Source organism: Muscardinus avellanarius (assembly GCF_963383645.1).
Source record: "Muscardinus avellanarius genome assembly, chromosome: 5".
NCBI lineage: Eukaryota > Metazoa > Chordata > Mammalia > Rodentia > Gliridae > Muscardinus > Muscardinus avellanarius.
The window spans coordinates 73,204,120-73,216,720 of record NC_137790.1 but is presented as its reverse complement, the minus strand read 5'-3'; the positions used below and the strand labels follow the sequence as shown (position 1 = coordinate 73,216,720).

The following is a 12,601-nucleotide window of genomic DNA, read 5'->3' as shown; positions in this document are numbered from 1 at the left end:
CAGCATTTGGGAGGCTGAGACAGGAGGATCACAGTTCGCAGGCAGCCTTAGTTACTAACTGAGGCCCTTCACAACTGAGTGAGACCCTGTTTTGAAATTAGAAAGAATAAAAAATCACAGGGCTGGGGGTGTCTCTCAGAGGCCAAATGCCCCTGGGTTCCATCCCTAGTGCCAAAAGAAAAAAAAGGAAAAATCTTTTTCTGTTATAGAGTAAAATGCATGAATTATAGAAAACTTGAAGAATATAAGAAAACTCATGGCAGCCAGAATCCCTTTATCTGAAGTGACAGTATGCTCTACTTCTTCCTATTAATTTTTCTAGATGTGTTAGCAGTTGGTTCTTTGGACTTTGTTGGTCCTGTTGCAATTAAGGAGAGAGCCCTGAGATATTTCTAGATGCCCACAGCTTTCAGGAAGATTAAATGAGTTTCAAAGCAGTTCTGAGGCTGCCGTAATTCATAGATTGTACGTAGGACATACCTTTTTGAGATATAACAGGAAAAACCAGATATTCAGCTACACTGCAAGATGTGAGAGAGTTCAGTGATTCTCAGAGGTTTCACTCTCCCCTCTCCTAAAAGATGAGAAGGCAGAAGAATCAGGGCTCCAAGGATCCCAGCCTCCATCTGATCAGAAGAGTGACTTACTCTTGGAATTCCAGACACATCTACACTGAGGCACTGACCCTTTCTGGACCCCAGGAACAAGTTCTGAGACTACAGTTGCTTTCCTGGTGGATAGGCCTTTTTATTTTTATTAATATTTTTTGTACTAGGGATTGAACCCAGAGGGCATTCTACCTCTGAGCTATACCCCCAGCCCTATTTTTATTATTTATTTTTGAAACAAGTCCTCCCTAGGTTGATGAGAGTCTTGCTAAGTTGCTGATGCTGGTTTTGAACCTGGGATCCTTCTGTCTAAGCCTCCCAAGTACTAGGACTACAGGCATGGTTAGGTCTTCTTAACACTGACCTGTATGGGTCCAGTGTATCCAAGACCATGATGGGGACGGGAACGGAAGTCAAATGCATACAGACCCTGATCATGGTGTATGGACGGAGAGTGAGGAGCTCAGGGCTCTGCCTTGTGTGCCTGGGGACAGACGACCTCCCATTTCTGATATGACCAGTGATCTTCAGGGCCCCTTCTTGCTCAGAAACTCTCCTCCAATCTCTCCTCCACCAGAAACCGCCTCGACTGCACCCAGTGCCTTCAGCATCCATGGCTCATGAAAGATACCAAGAACATGGAGGCCAAGAAACTCTCCAAGGACCGGATGAAGAAGTACATGGCAAGAAGGAAATGGCAGGTAATGCAGAGCTCCTTTGGAGTGTGATGTTGCTCCTCATGTTTGCATTATTCAAGCCACTCCTGTTCCCAATGTGTCCCTGTGTCACCTCACTCCAAAAAGTTTAGCTGTGTTTCTAAAATAGGCTGGGACCAATCTAGACAGCTGCATGAGGTACATGTCCTCCTCCTTGATCACAAGGAAATGTATGAACATTACACTACCTTTCAGGAGTGCATCTAGGTCCTGAGCTAGAGTCTTACTCAAAGGAAACTGGTTTCTCAAGAACTGCTGCATCTCCAGTCCTGCTGAATTTTGTCTCAGAGAGACCAGTAAGGGAGACCCCCATATAGCCTGGCTCTTACTCAGATTATGCCATTGACATTTCATGCCTTTGTGGCTAGGGATGAACAAATAGACCTCACCTTGTGGTCTATTTGGCCCCCCTGAGATTGTGAGCTCCTCAAAGATAGTGTGATGTTCATACATTTCCTTGTGATCAAGGAGGAGAACATTATTGTAAAGAGAAGACAGTCTTCACACTCTAGGGAGTTTGGATGCTGTTATCCATGTGTTCTTGGGCAAGTGACTTAACCTTGCTATGGATTCATTTTCCTCATCTGTCAAGTGAGAATTATTGAGAATTATCTAAGATAATCTTACGGCTGTTAGCACAATGCCTGGTTCCTAATGAACATTCAGAAATGTTCCCGGTAGTTAATGTGTGGAAGTTAGCTGTGGATCCGGGGCCATCCACAGCCCTTACTGTGCATTAAATATTTTAATCCTAGGAGGTAGGTACTATAATTATCCTCATTTCATAGACAAACTAAGGTAGAGAAAAGGTCAGGAAAGTCACCTAGGCTCATACAACTAAATGGAAAAGCCAGGATTCAAACCCAGAACCTGACTCCAAAGGAGTCAGTCTTCACAACCACACAGAACTTTCTCTGATAACAAGATGGTTAAAACTATCATTCAAAACCAAAACTAGAGGGCCCATTCTCCACTCGATCATATTTATTATCACAATTTATATTATAAAATTCCTGGGCTCCTGGAGAGGACATGGTTTCCATACTCAGGGAATATATAGTGCAATGGGGCACTGAAGAATATGGACATAAAAGGACATGAGCCACACTAGGAATTATAAACTATCAGTATAGCTCTGCGTAACCATGTTTGTGTGGGCAAGAGGGGGGCAGTTGCAACCAGAGCTGATGTGGGTGTGAGGAAAGACTTCTGGGGCAGGAGTTGGAAATGGAGCATGGAACATGAAGTTAGAACATGGTTCTAACCCAGAGAGGAGGGTCGGCAGCACAACTGGAGGAAAGACAGAGGCAGGAACTGAACCCACACACTCCTCCCACACACAGCACCAGTTGTGCTCCGCTGGACTATTAACAGAATCTTTGGCCAGAGGCCCGGGGTACCTGGAGGGATTGGAACTCGCCTGAAACTCGGCTGTGTGATGAAGAAAAAGGAAGTCACTGACACTGCTCATCTGCCAGGGGGTAACCAAACCATACTTCCCTTAAAAAGTACATTTTCACACCAAGGCTGAGAGAGGAAGCAAAGGAGAACAAGGGCCTTTTGTGGCTAGGTCTGGGTGTCAGGGACCATCCTAAGCACATTGGCAGCCAGAGCCCCTCCACAGTAGAAGCTGGTTCATGACTAGCACATACTGCACCCCACCCCTGTGAAGGGCCAGGTGGAGCTCCTGGCCCCCCTCCAGTGCAAGATGAGTTGCAACACCTGTGCTGTTTGCCTTTTAGGGCCTTTACAATCAGAGTGGTAATTATCATTTTTAAAAAAGGAAAGGTTCACAAAATCAATGGATGGCTTTCTTAATAATCCTCCAGCCACTAAATCTCAAAGAAATATTTCTGGAAAGAGAGCAGCTAGTCTGGGGTGGGGTTGTCTCCAGAGCAAGTCTAACTGGATCTCTCTTGGGTGAGTCTGTGAGTTAAGGGGTGGCCTTATCACCTCGGAACATCTACAGGTGGATGGAAGCCAGGAGGACACCTAAAGCCTGGGGACAGGCACAGAGAAGAGGTAAGGGGCAGGAGAGAAGGCAAGTGGAATGTTTCAGGCCAGTCAGTCATGAAACCATAATTTGTGCTAATATTGTAATCACTTGTTGTTTTTTGCTTGTTGTTTACAGTAATATTAGCCACAAGGTTTGCTGGAAGGAAGTAGGAAAGAAAAAGGTAGAATTTAGAAAATAAAGTTTAATTCCATATTTAATATAAGTGAAAGAATTTAGGAATGATTTTTCCACAAAAGTAGTGGTTGGGTTTCATAAAATCACACACAAAAGCAGCCCACAGAATCCATTCCACATCTAAATGTCCCTGAAGTGTAATTCTGCTGGTAGCAGCAGTTCACTGTGTCTGTCCTGCTATGTTAGGTCACTGCCTTAGGGAAGTGTTTTCCACAGTTAAACTCCGGGCACAGGACCTCAGCTCCCCCTGGAATAGGGGGTTTCCTTTCAGAGGAGCCACAGTTCTGTTTGATGGGGCAGGGAAGAGTGGTGTGCAGTATATGGGGTGGGATGTGCTGAGAGAGTATGGCAAGGCAGGCACAGTGGCCTAACTAGCTCTAAAAGGAAACTTGTAACTGTTCTAGTGCTGTGGACAGGAAGGAACCTGGGACCAAATCCTTTCAAGGAAGGCTAGGCTAGTTTAGAATGACTGATCTTATTACTGATATGAAATGAAGTTATTCTGCAGGAGGTATATTTTAAGTTTATATTGAAAAAGCTGAGCATGGTGGCACACGCTTGTAATCCCAGCATTTGGAAGGCTGAGACAGGGGGATCGCTGTTCACAGACAGCCTCAGTACTTAGTGAGGCCCTTTGCAACTCAGTAAGACCTTGTTTTAAAATAAAGGATAAAAAATAGGGCTGTGGGTGTAGCTCAGAGGTAGAATGCCCCTGGGTTCCATCCCCAGTACTGCGGGGGGGAAAAATTTATATTGAAAGAATTTTACAAAGACATCTTGATGAGGAGTAGCTGTGGGGTTATGTTGGGCAGGATAACAGGGCTTCTGCCTAAAAACTGAAGTAAAGGACTAGAACTTGGAGGCCTATGGGTAGCCACCTTTATTCTCTGGGAACCACAAAGACCCCAGAAGTATGAATCAAAGGGAAACAGGAGAGAAAACATTAGACTCATTGTAGGAGAGTATTCTTGCCCATCACTTTTGGAAAGTATTTGTCAGGGGAAATGATAGTCTTGGGGCTATAGGTATACAGGTGAGGCCTTGATGGCTGTCTGGGGCTAGGGTGACCAGTTTGCTTGAGCTGACCAGGGACCACTTGTGTATTAGCATGGGACAACCCTAGTCCTAGGAAAACTGGGAGGGTTGGCTCTCCAAGGGCCAGGGAGTTTGAACTGCATTCCAAAGGCCCTGATAGATCCTACCTACCAGGAATGCAGGAACCCAGCCTTGGCAACTGCCCTTCAAAGATCAAAAGGCTTTCTCAAAACAAGAATGAAAGTGAGAGAATTGGAACTTCACTACTTTGATTTTTGTTCCAATCATTCCCAGAGGTCTTGATAAAGCAGCAGCTGATTTTCAGCTCAAAGGCGTGGAACTGGAAGACTAGAACATACAGATCTAGTTCTTTTCTATGCTGGCAAATAACTTCCTTACCACTTTTCCCCCCACAGATCAGTTCCCAAAGATTGAATTCCAATGTAGATTATTTTTAAATTTTTCTTTAATAAGCACTTGTACTTCTCCTTGTTTAAGAAATTATATGCTGAATATCTACATCTGCTAGAAAACTTCCCTGTATGAAAGTATTTGCTTGTAAACATATCTGCTACCTTCTTTGGAATATTATAACTCTTTTGATTACCTCATTCTGATAACTTCATATCAGTCCATTTGTTGTAAAATAAAATGAAGAAGTGAAGTTCTGATCAGTCCCTATCCAGATGTCTGGAATTAGGGAGCCTGTGGGCTGAAAGAGGGGGGAGTTCCTTGCTACATAGTCATGAGCATGAATCAGTCTTTCTGTGGAAGACGAGAACTGCAAGATTAGAATCTTCTGATCCAAAGACACTGAGGCCCAGAGAAGAGAACTTTACTCTATGGGGATGGCTGCCACCTTCTTACGGTATTCCTGAGAGCAGGGTACGCTCCCCTGGAAAAAGCTGGTTCTCCAGTTCCAGATAGCCAACAAACAGATCAACCAGGCCACCAGCGGCAGCCTTTCCCAGAAGAGCATGAGAGGAGATCATGTGGTCTCAGTCTGCAGGGGAATTGTCTGCAAGGCCACAGAGCTTCTGCATGTGGTCACACTGGTGGTTGTCATCTCTCATTATATTAGTCTCTTTATCGTCCTGCCTGAGCCTTCCTGAGTACTGGCCAGAGTGACCCAGCAGAGGACCAGAAGCATAGCCATACCACACAGTGCTGTGGGCCGAAGGACAGAGCAAGGTGGAATGTTGGTCTAAAGAGCACAGAAATAGTGCAACACAAAGGCAGGAGCTTGACAGAAAATAATCTTGTTGCAACAGTAGGTGTCTGCTTAAACGCCCTCCCCTGCTGTATAGTCCCTTATTATCCTGAGGTTCTTCACTTTTTTTTTTTTTTTTTTTTAGTTTTTTATTGGTGCATTGTAGTCATACAGTTCTTCATTTTTAAAATAATCAGTATTTCACTGAGAACTGGCCTTCTGGGTAGGCAAAACTATGAAGCTTTCCTGAAATTCTTGAGTGTGAGAAGTTCATTCAGAGGAAAATGGCATTGCCAGCACAGCTTGAGGTCCAGTAAGTGCATGCAAAGGACCTGGCCACACCGAGGCAATTCCCTTGCTCTCTCAGAGAGGACAGCAACCAGTCTGTGGTGATGGCCACTCTGCAGATGCACAGCATCTGGCAGCCTGACAAAGATGCTGTGTGGCAGGGGTGGAAAGATTTGGTTTTGCCCTGGCTTTCTTGTCTTAGGCATTCCCACAGACTTTGGAAAGAAAGTGAGATGCTTTATTGTAAGATGAGAAAAAGAGCCACTGTTGTCCACTTCGAAGATCTCTTGACCTACATCCTGTGCTTGGTAGGATTTTCATCATACAAAGAAATGACATCTCAAGTTCTGATCCTTTTCAGCAGAAATCCCATCTTCTCCCAAGGTGCCTATTTAGATGTTTCTTTCCAATGCCAGTGCGTATGTGCCAGGGATGAACACCCCTCTGTGCTCCACTGGCAATCAGAGACTTGTGCTGGGCTGGCCCAAGTGTTTCTCGAAATCTCTTAAATATCTGAATCATAAACAGAACTAGATGGAACCTCGGAGACCAACTTGCCCACCCTCCTCCTGATACACAGATGGAAACTGAAGGCCAGGAAGTCTGAGCGGCTTGCTCAAGGTCAATCGAATGCTTTTTTTTTTTTCTTTCGCAGCAAGAACCATGGGATCTATAGTAACTATTCACTCGACCAATTAAAATCCTATCATTGCATTGTTTTACAAGAAACAGCCCCACTGGGCCGAGTCAGCAATAAGTCTTTGGAGCTGTCTCAGCCTGCAGTTGCTTTATATAAACTATCCCTTTTATGGGAGTTGAAGCACAGTATGAAAAGAGTTTTTGTCTCATGTTGACCTTGTTTAGTCACATTAACGCACACATCAGCTCCAGGCCCCATTCCATTCTCCGAACATCTTCGGACACACTGATAGTGCCGAGCAGAGCAAGGTTGGGCTCAGTGCTCCGGCAGGACTCCAGAGACACTCAATCCAGCAAGAAGCTGCTTCTCCTGGGGCTCTTTACCGGAGCCCCAGCACTGCCCTACTGGAACCAGGGACACCGCCTGAGTCCAAACCGTCTCTATTTTTCAGAAAACAGGCAATGCTGTGAGAGCCATTGGAAGACTGTCCTCTATGGCAATGATCTCAGGGCTCAGTGGCAGGAAATCCTCAACAGGGTCGCCAACTAGCCCAATCAATGCAGAAAAGCTAGAATCTGAAGGTAAGGAGCGCCAGAAGATTTTCTCCAACCACTTGGTGAGACAGAAAGGGTTGGGGGATGGAGGGTGATTTTTGAGGTTTGGTTTTGTTGTAATACTCCTTTCAAGGATAAATTCAGTTCTTTGGGGTTTCCATGACAACAACTACTAAATCTATTAATTATTTTCCAGATATTTAACCATATGCTGAACTATTTTTGGAGGGAAATTTATTATTTATCTAATAGAATTAGATAACCTCAGCTACTCTTTTCCTAGTATTTTTCACAATAATTAACAAAGCCAATAAAGGCTTTGTTAAACACTTTCTTTTCTTCATCTTAAAAAAAGTGAGGCTTGAATATTGATAGCAAAAACAAGATAAAAATCGGGTTACAGTTATTTAACTTTTTTAACATTCTTTTGTGTTTCTACCATCCTGTGTCTTTGTTTTGAATGAAAATTAACTTGAATAGTCCATATTCTTTAATATTGTTCTTGCTGTAAAGACATGTTTGCCCCGTGCAGACTGGGATCTGGAGAGCCCTCCTGGATACAGATAGGGTTCGCTTCTTGCCCACCACCTTTGGGATGCTTCTCCACCCATCTTCTTCAGTTAAGACCTTGGCCTCTTCCTGCTTCAGTTTCAGGCAGGATTGGCCTTTATCTTCTTGAGGTGCCTCCTTTGGCCAGAGACACTTCTCCATCCCCCACTGCTGCCTTGATTGGTATCTGCTGGTGAGAAGCTAAGTCTAAATCTTTTTTTTGTGCACAAAGGCAGAGTAACCAGCAAGGCCAATAGCTGGCTGCTCTGGACTTCCTTGCAGCTAGGGACAGTCTGCAGCATGGGGGCCTAGTCCCTCCAGTACCACTCCTACCTCTCCTCCAGATGACCCAGAAATAGCCCAAAGGGAAGGGAGAGAACACAGGAGCCCCTCCAAGTCACAGCTTTTCCCTGGACCTAGCCCACATCCTGGTCCATAGTTTTACAACAGGAAGGCCATGAAAGTGTGGAGAAGCTCCTGTGACACCTGGCTCTTCCTGTCTAAGGAGCAGGTGGAGGACCTGCTGCAGCCAGAGGGCAAAGGAACACTGAGATCAGGAAGGCTGGTGAGATCTGTCCTCTTCAGAGATCTTCCACCGAATCCCAAAACAGCACGAAATGCAGCCAAAACCCCTTTTTAAAGATGACTTCCTTTTTCAATGTGTCAGCAGCAGGGAGTGGGGAGGCTGAACATTTCCCCATTTTGGGCACCGTTCTCTCTGCTGCCAAAAGCCATTTGGCAGCAGGCCAACCCATCCCCAGGAGAAAGGCATGCTTATGATTCACTTCTCTAAGCTGTGTTATTTGCTAAACCTTAGCAACTTAAAAAAAAGAAAGAAAAAATTATCCTTCTTAAACTAGGAGATGAGAGAGAATGAGGAGTTAGGAAATGACCCAGTCCTCTCCCTTGTTCTTTTGTCTTCTAGAAGATGTCTCCCAGGCTTTCCTTGAGGCCGTTGCTGAGGAAAAGCCCCATGTAAAACCCTATTTCTCTAAGACCATTCGTGATTTAGAAGTTGTGGAGGGAAGTGCTGCTAGATTTGACTGCAAGATTGAAGGTAAGCTGTAGCAGTGCTCTCATCACACACACTGGGTGACTACTCGGGAGGGCCCTGGACAGGATGTCAGATCTGTGCTGGTGCCCTAGGAACAGCAGGCCCTGAGAGGCACTGGGCCAGGGGGAGTGGGTTTCCACCCCTACCTTCTGAAGGTTGACGCCCTTCACTGACTTTCCTCGGGGCCCAGGTGGTATTTCCCCTACTTACACTGGTGACTAGACCACTTAGAGATGATTCATCGAGCTGGGTGTGGTGGCACATGCCTCTAACCCCAATACTTGGGAGGCTGAGAGAAGGGGATTGCAGGATCAAGGACAGCCTCAGCAATTTAGCAAGTCCCTCCACAGCTTAAGATCCCGTTTCAAAACTGGAAAAAAAATAGACCTGGGGCTGGAAAGCAGAGGTAGAATGTCCCTGAGTTCAATCCCCAGTACCAAAAATAATGAAAGGAGCTCCCTGGCTGTGGAGCTTGCATAGTGATGTGAGCTTTGCAAGCTGGGGAGAAGCCTGTGAACTGCCCACAGGAGGTTCTCAAAGGACAGAGGACTGTGACTTTGGATGGTGGTCTAATGCTGCAGACTTCACACCACTCATCTGTAAAATGCAACCTAAAAGTGATTGTATGGCGTGGCCATGGGGATTCTGTGAAGCCACATATATGAAAAGGGGAAACCTTATAGATCTTTTAAAGAGGTCATGAAGTAAAGGGGAAATTAGTGGGTTGGTAAGCTCGAACGGAGAACATGGGATGGAACTTCAGACTGAGGAAAGCTAGGACCCAAGGACCTTAGGGATCTTAGCCCAGCAACTGAGAAATGAACAAAGTTGATGACACAAAACCATTCAGTTTCCACAGACTGCAACATCCTAGGAAGATAAGGGGCAAGATAAAGCAGGCCTCTTTGCTTTAAGTCTGTGACTTTCATGTGCAGCCACAGTGAGTTATCTCCCATTTTGGTCTGACCAAGTAAAGCAAAAGTTTATTAAGCAACTTCCCCAAGGCCATAGAGCACAGGAGTCAGAGGAGACCATGCCTCCGCCCTGTGCACGTCTCCAGCACAGTGACTATCTTGCCTTTTCAGTAAAATAGCCCAGTGTCAGGAATGCAAAAACAATCTTTCTCCTGTACCTTCATATGATCAAAATTCTTATAAATGCTTTTCCCACCATGTTTTTCCTCTTTTCATTGTGGAAGTACTGTCTTTGGTATTGTGAACGTTCTCAGTCTAGGGATTCTACTAAAAGCTCTAAGACACTGCCTGGAACTCTCTCCCGTTGTCTTTGGGTCTTCTGAGGTTCTCTCTATTTTCTTTATTTAGTTTTTAAAAGTTATTATTCCATAGTGATTATTATCTTACATACTTATTTTATATACTTGTTTTTGGAGTGATTATCTCCTTGGTTGATTAGGGCTATAATTATTTTCCTCTAAAAAACTTCTCTAAATTTTAAGAGCAAGTCACTTGTAATATTATATTTTAAAATATATATTTATATCTTAATATAATTATATTTTGAATATATAATTATAAATATATTTTAAATACATATACATATATACAATACATATATATGCAATGTTAGCAACACTTGTGTATATATCTTATATATGTGTGTATTTTACATATTTTAATACTGAAAATTACAGGAACATAACTACTACATAACATGAGGCTGACCAATGAGGTCCATACAGTTATCTATAAGCCAATTACCTGTTCAGCATCAGACTAAGACAAAGCCTGCTTTCTTTCCTTAGCAATATTACCAGTTCTTCTATCTTGTTTTATATACCTGTTATCTACCTTATTGAGCTATAATTTATATAAATTGCCCATAAAATTTGCCCATTTTAAGTGTACAATGCAATTATTTTTGGTAAATTTAAAGAGTCATGCAACCACCACCACAATCCAATTTTAAAACATTACCAGCACCCTAAAAAGATGCCTGTGCCCATTGGTTCTGACTCTTATCTTTAAAGGCATTTGAGTTAAACTTTTATAAAAGAGGAAAAAAATTACTTTCACCCAAGAAGATATTTATCCCAAGATGTGCAGTTGGAGTTGGAGCAATATTCAGGAAGTACTCACTGTCTAAAGGTGGGATGTTGAGAATGTCAGCATGGATGGGAAATGGACAACTTTAACATCCCCTAGCTGGGATTTCAGACGTTAGTATTCATAATGCATGCCCAGGTTTTAATATAGGTTTTAATATAGATATCACAACAAAGACTAAGAGCTGACATTATCATTTTTTTCTTTGACCCCCTTAATCAGTAAAGTAGCTTTAGAGTTGCTTATATGAGTTATTAAGGAATTTGGGGTTTTTTTTTTTTGTCTGTTTGTTTGTAATACTTGGGATTGAACTCAGGGATCCTCTACCACTAAGCTATATCCCCCAGCCTATTCATTCATTCATTCATTCATTCACTTATTTATTCACTTATTTATTTATATATTTATTTGATGGTCATGTTAAGTTGCAGAGACTGGCCTTGAACTTGAGATCCTCTTGTCTCAGCTTCCCAAGTTGCTGGGACTACAAACATGTGCTACCTGTACCCTGATAAAGTTTTCTGAGTAACAGATTCTATAACATTTGTTCTCTCCCTGTGGTGCAGGATACCCAGACCCTGAGGTCGTCTGGTTCAAAGATGACCAGTCAATCAGGGAGTCCCGCCACTTCCAGATAGACTACGATGAAGATGGGAACTGCTCTTTAATTATTAGCGACGTTTGTGGGGATGATGATGCCAAGTACACCTGCAAGGCTGTCAACAGTCTTGGAGAAGCCACCTGCACTGCAGAACTCATCGTGGAGACCATGGAGGAAGGAGAAGGAGAAGGGGAAGAGGAAGAAGAGGAAGAGTAAAACCAAGTCAGAGAGAAGCAGTTTCTAAGTCATTTTTAGAAGGACCATTTCTCTAAAGCTCAAAAAACTTGAGATAGTAAAAGCACCTAGTGTGATAGATTATCCAGTTAGGTCATTTGAGGGTTGTTCCAACAGCAACAGCATTGATACCTAGCAGCGTTATTAATGGGCATTAATTTGAATTTGCTGGCACCTTAAGATGCGACTGTAGCTAGATTTCATTTAGGAAACTCACCAGCAACTTGCCTGACCAGTTGATTTTAAGAGAATGTAACCAAAAGAAATATTTCTCTGGGCAGAAATCCCCTGGCTGAGTGCACTCATGAATAGTAAGGCCACAAGAAGGGTTCTGGGCCCAGATGCCATGGCTCAGCCCAGAGGGAGGAGGCCTAGAGATGGAAGACCTCCCCCTCCCCAGCCCTGAGTCCAGAGAATGGGTCTTCTCCAGTCCTACAGCATTTCATTCTGAAAGCAGTTGAGCCATTCTAACTGACAAGGCACACTATTCCAAAGTACACTCTAGACATTAGAGCCTTCCGTTTCTCTCCCTCATTCCACCTGCCATTCATTCTGGATCTGAACTTGTCATGCGCTGCAGCACTAAGGACATTAATTATGCTTCTTAGATTATGAAGATAGGCCCCCTGCTCATGTATGACTCTGGCTTTCTTAGGAAAATAAAATCTCCTTTCTTCTAAAATCAGCAGGAAATCTAAACTTATCTCCTCATGCAAATGTCTAGCAGCTTCAGACATTTGGATAAGAATCCGTCAAAAAAAAAAAAAAATCCTTGCTAATATGCTTTTCTTCTTAAACCTGGATTCAGATTTGTTCTGTTACAGAATATTCAGCCTGCATGTGTGGTAAAGATTCTCG

General features: G+C 43.6%; 1 protein-coding gene across 8 annotated transcripts in view; it reads left to right on the top strand.

Moving 5' to 3' along the window:
• Positions 1-11,725, top strand: part of MYLK (myosin light chain kinase) — a gene marked incomplete at both ends in the record, with an annotated part of 182,072 nt that extends 170,347 nt beyond the window's left edge. For all 8 annotated transcript variants that reach the window (XM_080696794.1, XM_080696799.1, XM_080696798.1 and 5 more), the window contains 4 exons: positions 1,186-1,309; positions 7,140-7,269; positions 8,717-8,848; positions 11,475-11,725. In XM_080696794.1, the coding sequence (XP_080552920.1) occupies positions 1,186-1,309; positions 7,140-7,269; positions 8,717-8,848; positions 11,475-11,725 (637 nt within the window). The remainder of the gene's footprint in view (positions 1-1,185; positions 1,310-7,139; positions 7,270-8,716; positions 8,849-11,474) is intronic.
• Between the last annotated feature and the right edge of the window lie 876 nt (positions 11,726-12,601).